At 39.4% G+C, this 16,399-nt stretch overlaps 1 protein-coding gene across 2 annotated transcripts in view; it reads left to right on the top strand.

The window, feature by feature from the left end:
- Positions 1-686: 686 nt before the first annotated feature.
- Positions 687-16,399, top strand: part of FBXO33 (F-box protein 33) — a 38,785-nt gene continuing 23,072 nt past the window's right edge. Inside the window, exon 1 of one of the 2 annotated variants that reach the window (XM_072629783.1) lies at positions 687-1,363. In XM_072629783.1, the coding sequence (XP_072485884.1) occupies positions 750-1,363 (614 nt within the window). In that variant the 5' untranslated portion in view covers positions 687-749. The remainder of the gene's footprint in view (positions 1,364-16,399) is intronic. The other variant, XM_072629782.1, reaches the window with a different exon arrangement.

The raw sequence follows: 16,399 nt of genomic DNA, 5'->3' as shown, positions 1-16,399 counted from the left end.
CCGAAATGCTTCAATTGTAAGGCGAATTACGATTTCCTTTTCCCCAATTTCTCAAGTATGTTTATCCGCTGGAAAATCGCCCCCGCCCCATCGCGTTTTGCTGCGAACGTTCTCAAACTTCCCGACGTTCCATCGGCCTGGTGCCACACACAGCTTGCCTCCGGGAGGGCTGTTGGCGAGCTCTGAGAAGGGCCCGAAGCGCGTGGAGACCACCTCCAAAAGGCACCGCGACGCCAGGCTCCACCCACCCACGGAGGGTAGCAGACCACACTTCGGGTTTCCCAGCCCCGCCCCGCCCCAGAGGAAGAAGGGGGCGGAGCGGGGCGGGAAGATTCGCCCTGCGTCTCCTCCTACGTAATCAGTCACGTGCCTCTCCTCGGGCCTTACCCAGAATCTACCCTCCCCCTTTTCCGGAAGTCGCCAAAGTCTGACCGAAGCTCCTCCCACTTCGGATGACGTAAAACTCGGTATCTACCACTGCTCCACTCCCATCTCTTGCCTCAGGGGAGGGGCTCTTTTTCATTGTGCTTCTACTTAGCATCTCCAGTTCCCTGTGGGTGCGAAGGACGGGCGGTAATTAAATTATCTTTAAGGCTGCTAGCGGTCTGAGTGGCTTAAATAGTGGAGAGAGAGGCTGTAGTTGGAGTCTAAGCGCTTCTCCTTCTCCTCTCTCCCCCTCCTCACGAAATGTGCTCTGGTTAGTTCCGCCGGGACTCACGGCGGCCCCGCCCCCCTCTCCCTTGTCATTGATGTTGTTGTTCTTGTCAGTACCGCATCCGCGACAGCAGCCGGGAGCCCGAGCCAGAACCGCCTGGGCAGCGCGGCGGCGGCGGGGGCGGGAGAAGGAGGATCCGGGTGCCGGCGGTCGGCGGCGGGTCTGGATGGCTCTGTGTGGGCAAGCGGCGGGCGCTTCGTCGCTGCCCAGCGAGCTCATCGTGCACATCTTCTCCTTCCTGCCGGCGCCCGACAGGCTGCGGGCCTCGGCCTCCTGCTCGCACTGGCGCGAGTGCCTTTTCTACCCGGCGCTCTGGCCCCAGCTCCGCCTCAGCCTCCGCGTCTCGCCGGCCGAGCGTCCCCGACTCGACTTCCTCATGCGCAAGTGCGGCTGGTTCGTACGGGAGCTGCGCGTCGAGTTCGCGGCGGAGAATTACCTGAGCGGCGGCGGCGGGGGAGCTGCTGGAGGCGGCGGCGGCGGTGGTGGAGGCGGCGGCGGAGGCGGCGGTGGAGGCGCGGGGAGGGACCCGGGAACGGGAGCCGGCGGGGAGGAGGCCGAGGCTCTGCAACTCTCCACCGGCTGGCTGGACGTGCTGCGCACCTACCTGGAGCTGGTGCTGTGCGTTCTGAGCAGCATCCGGAACAACAGGTAAGGGTCGCCCTCCCCCCCCGCCGTGCCCCCGGCTCATTTCCCGGCCCCCCACCTTGGGCCTCCCACCTCCAGGCGGCCTGTACCTGCGCTGCCCCTTTCGGAGGCAGAAGCCCGGCTGGGGGTTCCTCCGAAGCCGCGGACCTTTCCCGGTGGAGAAGGGGCGCACCGAAGCCAAACTCGTTCCAGCACATTTATGTGCAGGGCCGGGGCGGGGGGGGGGACGTCACCTCACTTTTTCCAGACCTTCTCCAACCCGGGGACGACACCAGCCTCAGGTTTAGCTTTTAAATGAGGGCTCTCGAAGACTTTGCTTTTCTGCCAGCTAACTAGGCAGGTATAGACGGACTGACAGGTGGTGGTGTTCCTCATTTTGCAGATGGGGTAGTTGAGGCACAGAAGAAGTGAGGGGGAGGCTCACAACCAGGGGGAGCCTTGGGAGAAGCAGGGGATATTACTGGAGTCTCCTGACTCCGAGCTCCTGCACTGCGCAATTCCTGGAGGGGAGGAGGGTGGGGAATTGGGGGGTGGTCAGAGAGAGAAATGCTACAGGTGTCTCCTAGAAATGAGGTGTCGAATTGGATAGTGTTGGATTTGGAATATGGAAGACCTTGGTTCAAAATCCAGTCTCGGACATCAGCTTAACTGTGTGACCCCAGGATAGGTTGCTTAATCTCAGTCTTAGTTTCCTGGTCTGTAAAAAAGAATGGGGTTGTTAGGGTCAGTAGGGTAATTCTACGTAAAGGTTGGGTTAGCAGATCAGTTCCTGGCTATTTGGGCCAAACCTGAGAAAGGATACTTGTGTGGGAAAAGTGAAGAATGGGAAGGAATTAAGGGTATGTTTTGTTTTACATCATCCCTAATTGTTTCATATAGAAGTTGTGTCCTGGGTAGGTTGGTGGGCCAGATGTTAGTATAGGAGCGAATTGGTTACTGCTCTGATTTTGTGTTAACTTTGGCCAGATTCTGAGTCAGCACACACTTTCACCTCCTCGCCCCCCCACCAGTATCTCTAGAATCCCTTCCATATATAAACTGCCCAGTCTAAAGTTAGGAAAGAGAATGTCCTAGGGAGACATGGGAACACTAGGTGTTGGGGAAAGTCCCTTGACTGATTCTAAAACATTCATACCTCTGTGGTCAGCCACTAGGGTAAAGGGTTCTAATTTAAATTCAAGTCACACATGGTCATGGCCTTAACATATCTCTCCAAGTATGTCCCTGCCAGAAGAAAAAAAAAGTTAAAAGCCTAGGTTCAGGGCACAGTTATGAAAATGCGTTTTTTAAAATCAGTTTTTCATTTCATTCATTTTTCATTTTCGTTTTTCATCATTTCTCCTCCCCCATAGAAAAAAAACCCAAAAAACCTATGGCTCATTTTGTATCTTGAGTTTATCTTCCTGTCAGTAGGTAGCATTCATCACCATTAGTCTTCTTGAAACTGCAGTTCTGATCACAATCTTTCAGAGGTGTTTGTCTTCCGGTATTGTATACATTGTTCTGATTCTGCTCGCTTCACTCTGTATCAGTGCATACAGACCTTTCCAGGTTTTGCTGAAACAATCCTTTTCATTATTTCTTAAGGTTCAGTAATAATCCATATGTAGTATTCAAATACCATAATTTGTTCGTCCATTGCCTAATTGATGAGCAGGCAACCCCGCTTTTTTCCCCAGTTCTTTGAAGCTATTAAAATGAGCTGCTATAAATATTTTGGCACATATGAATCCTTTTCCTCTTTCTTTGCTCTCTTTGGAGTATTGGCCTAGTAATGACATCACTGTGTCAAAGAATATTATGCTTAGTTTATTAATTTTTGGGGTATAGTTCCAAATTGATTTCCGGAATGGCTGGATCATTTCATCACTCTACCAACAGTGCATTAATGTACCAATTTTTCAGAAGCTCTCCATGCCCATATCCCGCCCCCCCCCCCCAACATTTATCTATTTCCTTTTTTCTTTTTTTAAAATCACCTTTGCCAATCAGAAGAGTGTGAGATGGGGACTCAGGTATTTACTTTGCATTTCTCTCATTTTTTGTGATATGGAACATTTTTTTCATGTGGCTATTGGTAGCTGGTATTTTTTCCTTTGAAAGCTTCCTTATCGTATACTTTAACAATTTATTCATTGGAGAATGGCTCTTATTCTCACAAATTTGAAACCATTCCCCATATATCTTAGAAATAAGACCTTTATCAATGAAACTTGTGGCAGATTTTTTGCTAGTTAACTGTTTCCCTTCTAATCTTAGCTGCATTCAACCTACAACAATTTTTTAAAAAACCTATTTTTGACTGTTGATGAAAATCCACCTTCTCTCCCTCTCATTCTTTCTTCCTTCCCAATGAAAAAGAAAACCAAAGTGATGATAAACTTTTAATTCCATCTCTTTCCCCCTTTTTTTGAGTAGTTTGGGAAATGGAAAGGCCATACCCATGTCTCACTATCAGATAGCATCATCTTTCATACAGATATACCCCATTAGTTATGCACAGGTTTCATATCACCGATTGAATTTTGGTATAAAGCTGTTGTCATCTTCTACTTCTTAACTTTCTGTTAGCTTACTTTTATTTTTAAAATACAGCATGTAGGCATCATTTTCTACTAGTAGTATTACGAAAGCTTTTAAAAATAAATTTAAATGGGCAGAGTGAAATACATCTCATAACAAAATTTTTAATTCTTTATTTTTAAAGTATAGATCAGAAACCACTAAAAAATGAAGGACTTTTGCATCTGAGTTTTCCTCTTTGAAAGTATCATAAAATGTTTATTCACTCTATTAATAGTCAGCTTTATTGGCAGATATGGTTTAAATTAAGCTGTTTTATAGGTTTGGTATTTAAATTATTTAATCACTTGACCTACTGGCTTCAGATCCGCTAAAGAGACAAAAGATATATCTTAAAACTTCTCTTATTAAAATCTTTCATGTTTTAGTTTTCAAACAGGAAGTAAAATTCATTAATAACCAGTGGCAAGAATAAACTGTATAGAGCTCTTTACACTTGAGTTAGTTTTTATAGCATTTTAAAATAGATCACTGATCCAGTGTAAAGACCAAAAAAAAAGGAAAAATAGATCAGATTATAAACTTTGAGCTTTCAAGAATTTTGGCTAAAATAGATCAGATTATAAACTTTGAGCTTTCAAGAATTTTGGCTGACTCCTTATACAACACAGACTTACTTTGTTTTGTGCCAGTTATTTTCATCTTTTAGAGGCAGTGTTAAAACTTCAAGGACACTATTCTTCACAAAGGATAATTTACTTTTTGGCTTTGTTTCTGGTTTTTAGACAGACAGTGCCTGACTTAACCCATTTATATTTAGTTAAATAAATGTCTTATTGAATTGAACATCCTGCCCTCTGTATGCTTGGCTAGCTAAGGGAGTAGGACATGGGGATCTGGGCCATACTGGGTCACCAGAAACATATTTCTCAAGTTGCTGGGTTCCTTTTCTCATGATGTGGAAGTTAGGGATTCCCTTCTGGTTGAATAGCAAGGATTGAAATATAGTACTGTTTCAGCTATGTTATAGATTAACTGGCTTGGGAATATACCATTTTGAAGGACATTGGGGTACAGTTGAAAGATAATTGGACATAGATTAAGAAGACTTGGAGTTGTCTCCAAATGCTTTTCATAAACTCTACTTTGATTTATTTATTGGATTTATAGAGAGAATAACAAAACTGTACTCAGTAGTGTTCTCTTCACAGGATAGCCTTCCTTGTTATCAGATTGTTGACTTTATTAAGACCGTATGCTATGTTTTTAAGAACATTTCATCTTATGTTCGCTCTTAGTGGAGGTTAAGATTAAAGAGTTATTTCTGATTGGTTTTATTAAATTGGACAAAGCATAGCTGGTAAAGGGGAGACACCAGGGAGCCTTGTGTTTCATATTATTTTCCTGGCAATGGGATTGAATCCAAAAGAGTTATTTTTTTTAAGGTTTCATAGTAAATTAGAATAGGAAAAATTCTTTTTCATTTGGGATTTCTATTTGAAATTGTAGGTCATGACTTGAAGTTAGTTGCTATCTTCATATTAAATGTTTATTTTACTGAATGATTTTTCTTCACTATTGTGTACTCAAAAAAAGTGTTTTGTCATTTCAATACTTTCTTTAAAGAAATCCGTTTAAGGATTAAATGTCTTGGAAGAATAAGGGCTAGCCTATCCTCCCAGAAAGGAAAATGTTTCCTAGGAAAGAAAGGTTAATAACTCCCAACAGTGGAGACCCAGTAGATATAATCAATTAAAATTGTTAAACCCATTATTTTCCTTCAAGGTAGCATAAAGGAAATCATTTTATAGGGGGAAGAGGGATGTCTTGAAATTTACCCTCTGATAGCCTCTGTTTTAGAGGGATCACAGACATGGTATTGGTCTCCTACCATAGATGAGAAAGTATCTTTTGGTCGTTTTGACAGTCTAGAATAGGTAGCTGGAGTAGTTCGAGGTTAATTGGCAAATACATAGAGTTATTGAACTGTATATAGGAATGATTTTACATATATATACATTTGTGTCTGTTGGTAGCCATCATTAGGGTAGAAGGGGAAGGGGAGGAAAAAAAGGAAAAAAGTTACATGATAACTATTATATATTTAGAAGGAATAGCAAGTTGTACATAATAGAATTACAGTTTCATGTGTAATCTTTTTTTCTATTCTATTTTGGAAATGTTTGTTTTATTTAAATTCAGAATAAAATAAATATGGATATGGGGGAAAAGAATAATATTATGAATATAATATGAAGGTATAATTTACTGAAAGATCAGTTTATATGTAGTATTAATAAACATTTACTTTTCCTGAGTAGCAACCTGAATTTAAGCTGTTGAGAATCCTCTTGGGCTTTAGTTGAAAGCAAGATTAAATAATTTCACTATTAACTGAATAATGAATATTTTGTTTAATACAGTTGTTAGTTGTAATTCCATTAAGTCCAACACAAAAACATGTTTAAGATATATCTTAACTCTTCCACATCCATACGACCATCCAAGTGAGATTTTAATGTAATTTCAAATGTGTCTATATATGTATGTATATGTACACATACATATACATACATATATATTTTTTTTAATTTTAAAGTCTCACGTAAGTATTCCTGCTTAGGCCTAACCTCTAGATCTAGGGAGTTAGTTCTTTTTCTAAGGGAAAGTGTGTGTTCATTATTCCGTTGCCAAAGAAGACCATGCCATCAGAGAAATGATGACATGACTTGCACTTGATTTTGTTTTGAGTGAGGGAAGGTTGTGCAGGTCACCAGCCTCACTTCTCCTTCAGAGCCATCTGAATCCAGTGACCAGATATTCATCAGGATGACTGGAGATGACCCAGGATGAGGCAATTGGCATTAAGTGACTTGCCCAAGGTCACACAGCTAGTGAGTGTCAAGTGTCTGGGGTGAGATTTGAATTCAGGTCCTCCTGACTCCTGCACTGATGCTCTATCCACTGCACCACCTAGCTGCCCCTTAAGCCAAACCAGGAAAGAACATGGGGGAAAACTTTTGGCCAAGGCCAGTAAGGAATATTATTTTAGGCCAACAAAAATCCTGCTGACATTATTGTTAGTGAATGAGATACCAGATATCACTACTGAAGTAGTGAGTGGGCTATTCTTCTGGGTGGACTTAAAACACACTTAATACTTAGATGAACATTAACATTAATTCCCTAATAGTTGTTCAGTCATTTCAGTCATGTCCAACTCTTCATCATCCCATTTGCAGTTTTTTGGCAGATACTGCAGTGGTTTGCCATTTTTTTCTTCAGCTCATTGTACAGATGAGAAAACAGGGTTACATGACTTGCCCAAGGTCACACAGCCTGTAGATCTGAGGCCAGATTCTAACTTAGGAAGGTGAGTCTTCCTGACTCCAGGCCCAGCACTTTATCCAATGTCCCACCAAATTGCCCCTCTCCTAGTAGTAATTTGGCCTAACAGAGTTTTATAAATACTGTATTTCAGCTTATATCTTTCCAGGATAGAAAAGTAATGGGAAACCTTTCCCAACCCCTCTTAATTCTCTTGCCTTTCCTCTGTTATTTCCTGTTTATCCTGTATGTAAGAAGTGAGTCAAGGGATGGCCCCTTGACTGGGGAGGGGAAGACCCTTAGGATTACTGAGCACGAGAGAAACAGTTACTATTTACATTCACTCTGAGTGAAGGGGGCCTATTCATCGAATGGCGTTGGCCCACTCAAAGAGAGAACTTGAAAAGATCTTAGCTTAAAAAAAGCCAGGGTTTCCTACTTTAGCCTGGGCTATCTCCAGTTCCCTGATCCATATCTGGCCACTGGACCCAGATGGCTCTGGAGGAGAAAGTGAGGCTGGTAACTTTGCACAGCCCTCCTTCCACTCAAAATCCAATTGAATTGCAAATCATGTCATCATCTCCCTGACCGTCATGGTCCTCTTCCAGAAGGAAGGACAAACCACAGCGATCTCTACATATAGCTTGCTTTGTATATATTTGTTTGTTGTCTCCTGATTAGGTTATGCCTACTCCTTGTGGGCAGATTATATTTGCCTCATTGTAATCCTGACACTTAGCACAATGCCTAGGTCATAGTAGGTAGTTGATGTTCATTGTTTGAAAAGGAATGCGCTTGATTTCACTTGTATGGTTGATATTACATTTCTTGCCTTCTCAGTGGGTAGGGGAGGGATGGGAGGGAGGAAGAGAATTCATAACTCAAATTTTTTCAAATGAATGTTAAAAACAATAACAAATTAAGAGGAAAATTTAAAAAGTAATGCCTTATGTTCCCTCTAAATTCCTGAGGTAAATTTAAAGTTTTTTGAAATATTAAGTATTTTATATCCTGTCTACTTCAACCACCCACCGATAGGGACCTTATCTGTCTTCAGGATATCAAACTTTAAAATTATTTTCTCTGACCTGCTATCCCTCTGTCTATGCAACTCCCTCTGAACCTGTCCTTAGCCTTTGTAAAGATCCGTACTTTGTCATGCAAATTTTTAATGCTGTGATCATTTGTTATTGCCTGTTCTAGTGATATATGTATGCGTCAGCTATTCCTTGCTGAATTGTAAAGCTCCGTAAAGTCTGGTTCTCTTGTCTTAATCTTTTTTAATCACCTCGTTCTTTACATAATAGGTATTTAATAAATGTTGAAATTTAAATATATTGAAATCATATCTGTACCTTACTCTCCCATTAAAGGTGAAGTTATTAGAAGTGAAACACCTCAACATTTCTTTCAGATCTTCAAAAGTCTCTTCAGAGGCTTATCACCTTAACCCTCTTATCTGGACAAAGAAGTGGTTTTCATCCTTGCCAAGTCTAATACTTTGATCTTCTTCAGTTCAGTCCTTGCTCACTTCTTCTGACCCTCATATATATATATCACTTACCTGTCTTCACATTCTCCTTTTATACTAGGGTCTTCCTCCTGTAAACATGCTCATAGAGTGGGTCCTTCCTGCTGAACCTATAAACATACTCAGGTCTCATTTTACCTTCCCCCCCAATTCTAAGCACCTTCCCATCTTTTTCTTGCTTTTCACTGTCAAAACTTCCAGAAAAAAGTAGCCTATAAAAAGTAGCTCCTTATACTTAACACCCACTCACTCCTCAGCTATTTGCAATCTGGCTTCAGTTTCTGCCCCCAAATTGAAACTGTTCTTTATATCACCACATCCCCGAATGATTTTCTTAGTGCTCATCTTGCTTGACCTCTGCAACATTTTATGCTCTTGACCACCCTTATCTTCCTAATGCTGTCTTCATTTTCTATAACATGTATTTACATAGGCTTTCTCTTTCCCCTTGCTTTCATTGGCTCCTCTTCTTTCTTCCATTCCCTTTAATTTAGGGTTTTTCCTTGGCATTCTCACCTCAATATTCTCTCAGTAATACCTCATTGACATCCAAAATTTCAACCATTAATTCTGAGCTGGTGATTCCCAAATCCATGTCTTCTGTCCTGAACATTCTTCTGAGCTTTAGAGCCACATTTCCAACAATCCTCTGAAATATTCACCGGGGTATCAGTAAAATACTGGGACCCCAGGCTTAATATATTCAAACTAAACTTTTAATGTCATCTGTGTTTTCTGTTAGTGGCATAAATATTCTTCCTGTTACCTAAGCACAAAATCTTGGAGTTATCTTCACTTCCTTTTAACCCATCTTTTGCCTGCTATTTCAAATGAGTTACTAAGTCTTTTGTTAGTTCTACTTCTCTCTCATGTTTACTTCTCTGTTCTTACTGCTTCCACAACTTAGTTTAGTTTCATATCTGATCTGGTACAATATTTCCCTTAACCTGATCTCTACTCTCTCTTATTGCTTTTCAGTTTATCTTGTAAACTACAAGATGTAATCTTCCTAACTAAATTGCTAAGAACATCGTTTCCCTGCCCAAAAAACCTTTAGCAGCTCCCCATTGCATAAAGACTACTATACTTATATTGACATTTTAGGCCCTCTACAACCTCTTGACCCTAATTTACCATTCTGTTTTGACACCTTCCCTTCACATATCTTAAAATCAAGTCAAATAGTCCTGTTTGCATTTTTGCTGGGATATGTCTCACTTTCTTGTCTCATTGCCCTTGTTTATAACTTTCCATAATCATTCCCTGATTATCATCCTTGTTTAAATCTTGCCCATCCTTCAGGATCCAGATCAAATACCATCTTTTCTTTTTCTTTTTTCAGAAGATAAAAAGTTTAATTTAGCATCAGTTGGGCAGTTGCTGGATGGATAGGATTGGATAAAAGTCAATAGTCAATAAATATTAAAGCAGGCACTGTGCTAAGTGCTAGGGCTAAAAATGTGAAAAAAGATGGTCTCTTCCCTTGAGGAACAACACAAAAGAAAGATGAAAAAGGAGGGAAAGGGAGCTACCTGCAGGCATGGTGAAGTCATTCAAAGAACTGTCCCAAAGCAGTGCAGCGAGGTGAGAAGTCTTCAGACTCCTTAAATGGTGGTTTTGAATTCATCCCCCCACCCTCCAGTCAGAGAGGCACAGGGACATGTATGAGGTGTAGTACCAAGGATGAGGAAATCTTACAGGATGATGAGGTTATCCCAATAATGAGCTTCCTGGGGTATGTTAGAAAAGTCAGTCAGAGAAGGGACACACACAAGCAGGGACACACACAAGCACGGAAACACACACACAAGCACGCCCGCACACACATGGTTTTAAAAAGCCTTGGGACCCAACTGTGTGTAATTTTTCGTTGACCACCTTCTCCTCTCTGTATAGATTTCTACTTGTGCATCCTAATTATGTGAAATAATTTTCCCTAACTTTCCTTCCACTCCCCTCTAGTGTATTCATCTTCCCTCAACATAATAGCACCACTGTAGGCCCTTGGGATTAAATTCTCTATGTCACCCTGATGATAACTTTCAGGGGAAACGTATGTGTCATCTCCCCATGTTTTAATGTAAAAAATTTATTCTTGTTTAGTCCCTTATTGTTTTTCATCCAGGTTTACCTTTTGTTGTTCCTTTTGACTTCTGTGTTTGAACTTCAGAGTTGTTATGAAGCTATGATCGTTTCATCAGGAATGCTTAGAAGTTCTCTCTTTCTTTTAAAGATTCATTTTTTTCCCATATACCATTATACTCAGTTTTGCTGGATAGGTTATTCTTGGCAGTAAACCTATATATGCTTTGTCTTCATGAATAGGTTCCAAGTTCTCCACTCATATAGTAGTGACTGCAAATCATAAGCAATATTCTGTAATTGTATTCTTTCTTTCTGGCTACATGAAATATTTTTTCTTTGACCTAGAAGCTCTGGATTTTGACTATCATATGCCTGGGAGTTTTCATTCAGAGGTTTCTTTTAGGAGATAACTAGTGGATTCTTCCTATATCTACTTTACCCTCTGATTCTAAGAGATCTGGACAGTTTTCTTTTAAAATTTCTTGAAATATGATGTCTAAGCTCTCTTTTTTTATGGTCATGTCATTCAATTAGTCCAGCGATTCTTAAATTATTCTTAATCTGTTTTCCAGGTCACTTCTTTTTTGCTATGAGCTGTCTTATATTTTCTAATATATTTTTTCAATCTTAACTCTCATAGTTTATCCACTTTCCTTCCTTCAGTGTAGGAACATGACTCTTTGTATCACTTGTATTACTGGCACAGTACCTCATATCTGTAAGGAACTCAGTAAGTTTTTGTTTAATAGAATAGCATTTTAACTGTGTGTATTTCTTTCAAGTTTTATTATAACATTTTAATGAAGCACTTTGGAACCTCGCGAATGAAAAGAATTTTACCAAACATACTGTCATGGTCATAGAGCTTTTCTAATTCTAAACCTTGAGACAGAACAAAGACAAGGCTCTTTGAAGACTATTTTTTGGGTAACAGGCAAGTTAGAATATTTTAAGATTAAAGGTTTTAAGATGTCAACATTTAGATTGACAAAGTATTTATGGTTTACTATACTCCTTCCTGAGAGCAGCTGAAATTAACTAGTTTTATTCCAAACTAACAAATAACTGATAGCAGCTAAACTCGGAAGTCTCATTCTAAAAAGATAAGAACTTGCATTGAATTTAATTCATATATTTAAATAGATATTTTTAAATAGCTGTACTTAGAAGATAAATGCAAATCACAGATAGTTGAAGAAAATGCTCTATTTTTTTTAAAGGATTGTAGTTTTGTAGAGAATGATGTTATTTTAGATGGTATGAAAAAAACATCACATCTTAAAATTTGTGATTTTTGAAATGCAGCCAAACATATTTTGATGTTATCAGGTTCCTAAGTAGGTTAGGTTTTCAAAAAAGAAATTTAAACATATAAACATTGATATGGTGAATATATAATTTTTCCAATGAGGAGGGAAAATGGGATTTGCCTGCAGAAAGTCAATGAGGATGCACAGGGAACTCACCAGCCAACTTAGATTTTTGAAAAAAATGTAAAGAGAATGGCAGCAAGGCAAGGTTCAAGAAGATGGCTATAAGAATATGGCAAAGAATTGTGAAAATGGTGTTAGGAATGCTAATGAGGTGAGGAATTTAAGGGGCAGTACATAGGGTTCAAGATATTGCAAGAAAAAAAGGATTAAAGGTTTGATGTGGATGAGATGATAGTACCTCACAATACCAAGTACAAGTTGTTCAACTCTGATTTTGTTTTAAGTTTTCTTTGCTAAAGAGAAGGAATAACCTTTGCATTGAAACTGACAGAACATAAATGACTTAATGTGTTAAATAACCAAAATAAATAAGAAGGCAGCAGGAAAACACTCAGCTTCCCTTGATGAATTCATGTTACCTGGTCCAGATGAACTGCATTCTTGGATCACAAAAGAATTTGTAGGTGTGATTGCTGAGAAACTCAATGATATTTGAAAGATCATGGAATAGAGGAGAGGTACCACAGGAATAGAGAAAGGAAAATGTTGACCCACATTTTCAAAAAAGGAAGATCTGCAAACTTATAGACCCTTTAGCTTGGCTAGATCATTAAAGCAATGGTTACTAAACTACAAAAAAGGGAAGCAATGATTACAAAAAGCAGCAGGAGTTTATGAAGAACAAGTCATGGCAGACTGACCTCATTTCCTTTTTGTAAGAAGTTGAATAAACTAATAATAGATGTGGGGGAAACTATGAATATGGTTTACCTAAATACAGCAAAACTTTTGGTCAAATATTTCATACTATTCTTAAGGAGATGATGGAGGGATTAGAGATAACACAACCATATGGATTCATAACTAATTGGATAGTGAGAATTAGGGTATTGTTAATGATTTATTGTCTGGATGACAGGAAATCTCCAATAAATCTCTTCCTAGGGATTTGTGGTTGGCCTTTTTATCAGTGACTTAGATAAAGGCCTAGATTTTGTATCATATTTGCAGATGATACAAAGCTGGGAGGGAGCACTAACACAGTGGATGACTTAGCCAGGATCCAAAAAAGACCTTAACGGTCTATAGCATTCTTTGAGCTGAATCTGTTAAGATGAAACTCAAAAGAGATAAATGTAGTCTTACACTGTAGCATAAAAAAAACCATCCTTACTGTTGTGGTTGTTGTAGGTTGTCATTAGTCCTCGAAGACACCATGACATCACAGAGATGATGTTGACTTGCAGTTGAATTGAATTTGAGTGACAGATGAAGCACAGATAAGCAAAAACTGGAGGTTTTAATGGACTTTAAGCTCAGTCTATGAATCAAGTATGTTGTGACAGCCAAAAAAGCTAATGTGGTCTTGGCCTACATTAAGAGGAGCATAACTTATAGGAATAAGGGGGTGATAAACTGTACTTTGACCTCAGCAGAATTCACCTGGAGTATCAAGTTCAGTTCTAGGCATGTGATTAAAGAAGAACATTAATAAATGGGAGGGTAGAGGTTAGTGAATATGGTAAAAGGCCTTGAATCCATGTTATATTTGGATTAGTTGAAAAATTAAGGATATTTTAGCCTGGAGAAAAGAAAAGATTCAGAGGGTAAATGAGTTGTCTTCAAGTATTTGAAAAGCTATCATGGAGAGGAATGTTTAGATTTGTTCTGTTTGGTATGCTGGGGGTAGAATGAGGAGCAGTGAATGAAAGTAGCAAAGAATAGGGTAGCTAGAGTTGGCACAGTGGATAGACTACCAGGCCTGAAGTCAGGAAAATGTATCTTTCTGAGTTCAAAGCTGGCCTCAGACACTTTCTCGCTGTGACTCCAGACAAGTTACTTAATCCTGTTTGCCTCAGTTCCTCATGTGTTACATGAGCTGGAAGAAAATGGTACATCACTGAGTATCTTTGCTAAGAAAACCCCAAATGGGGTTGTAAAGACTAAGACTCGACTGAACCAACACCAAAAGTAAAGAGGCAAATTTTGGTTTTGTGTATCAGGAAAAGCTTCCTAATTAAATTAGAGCCATCCATAAATGGAATGGCCTATCTCTCCTCTATATCTTTTAAAGCTCTTCATAGCCTGGCCCATCCCTACCTTTCCTTAGACTTCAATATCTAGTGAATATGGTAACCTCCTTGTTGTCCCTAACAAAATGCACTCCATCTCTTCACTTGTGCATTTCCACTGCCTGTCTCCGAGTCTGGAATTCTCTCCCTCCTCATTTCTGCCTCTTGCCTTCCCTTACTTTCTTCAAATCTTAACTAAAATTCCACCTTCTACAAGAAGCCTTTCCAGGTATTACTGTTAGTGCTTCCAGATTATTTTTAATTTATTCTGTCTGTACATCATTTGTACATAGTTGTTTGAATCTTGTCTCTTCTCATTAGATTGTGGGCTTTTTAGGGGTATGGGACTGTTTTTGCCTTTGTAATATTTCCTCACTTAACCCAGTACCTGAGTAGTAGTATATACTTAATAGATGGTTCTTGACTTGAGAGATAGTGTTACCTTGCCTTGGAGGCTTCCAAGCACTTGCTGGATCACCAATTTTCAGGTATGTCATTTTAGGATTAATTTTTAATTTTTGTTTTATGTACAAAACTGATTTTTTGAAAATGGTATCTTTGCCCACTAATCCCCTTTTTTTTTTCTTTTTGCCATCAAAGACATGCATTGAAAGCAACTTCTTTCATTGTTTTACTGCCCTACTTTCTCTTTTAGGATCTCTTTAGGGGCAAACTTCTTAATTGGATTTAGCAATTCTAGGGACAGACATTCAAACTGACAAGCTATCTCTAAGAGCTTATTATGTCCCCTGATAGATTATAAATTCCAGGAGAGCAGGTGTGATTTCTTATTAATTCTCCCATCACATCTAGCTTTTTACATAGTAGGTAGTAGGCTCTCAATAACTCTTGAATGATTGACTTCTTAAATGCTTTGCAGGCGTCATTCCCAGGGTGATAGCCTATGAACTACTGTTTAGAAACCTATAATTTGTCACACCTTTGGATATGTCAGCAAGTTATAGCCTAGAAAAATTATTCTTAGAAATGAAATGCACTAATTTTTGTAGGGGTTTTGGGGGGGGAAGGGGTCTGGTCAAGTATAGTGGTTTTACTATATTTATATTTTTTACTAGACATTCTTCAGCTAAGAGAACATGTGGTGGTTTTCTATTTTGGTGCGTCCATGATTCTTATCATAACAATAGGGTTAGTGCTCTCTCCAGCACTATAGATTACAACCTCTCCTTTCCTTCCCATTGTGTAAAATCATGTTTAATTCTTAGCCATGTCTTTCTCTAAATCTTTAATGGGGTAATCACTCCAGTGCACTGAAGGATTCACTTTATTTGCATAGTTGCAAGTTGTTTTACAAAATGATCATAATGATTCGTTAACAATGCACTGATATTCCTTTCTTCCTACAGCCCCTCCAACCCTGATTTTCTATCTTTCGTCATCTTTACCAATTTGTAGAATATGAGGTGAAACCTCTTTGTTTTTATTTTTCTTATTAATGATCTTTAAGTTCTTTCATATATTTATTAGTAGTTGCAGTTCTTTTGAGAACTGTTCATATCTTTTGACCACCTATCTATTGAAAAATGGTTTTAGATTTTGTGTGTATGTATGTATCAGTTGTTTATATATCTTGGATACCAAATCAGTTTCTTGCCTTGATCCTCACTCATGTTATGCCCACTAACTTTAGATGTCCCCTGATACTTGGTCCTGAGCCCTCTTATATTTCTCTTTCTACATTTTCTCACTTGGTGATCTCATCAACTCCCATGGGTTCAATTATCATCTCTCTGCAGATGGTTCCCAGACCTATTTATCCAACTCTAGTCTCTCTTCTGAGCTCCAGTCCCACATCACTTACTATCTATTGGACATTTTTAACTTTAATCCCTTATAGGCATCTCAAACATAACATATCCAAAGCAGAGCTTATTATTTAGGTGGCATTATGGACAGAGAACCAGACTTGGAGTCAGGAAGACCTGAGTTTGAATCCTGCCTCAGGTATTCCCTAGTTCTATAACCCTGGGCAAATCATTTAACCTCTATTTGCCTGCCTCAGTTTCCTCATTTGTAAAATGGAGATGATGAATAGTACCTGCCTTCC

This window comes from Notamacropus eugenii, chromosome 1, assembly GCF_028372415.1.
Source record: "Notamacropus eugenii isolate mMacEug1 chromosome 1, mMacEug1.pri_v2, whole genome shotgun sequence".
In the NCBI taxonomy this organism is placed as follows: domain Eukaryota; kingdom Metazoa; phylum Chordata; class Mammalia; order Diprotodontia; family Macropodidae; genus Notamacropus; species Notamacropus eugenii.
The sequence above is the reverse complement of the archived record's forward strand: the minus strand, read 5'-3'. Positions and strand labels throughout refer to the sequence as shown.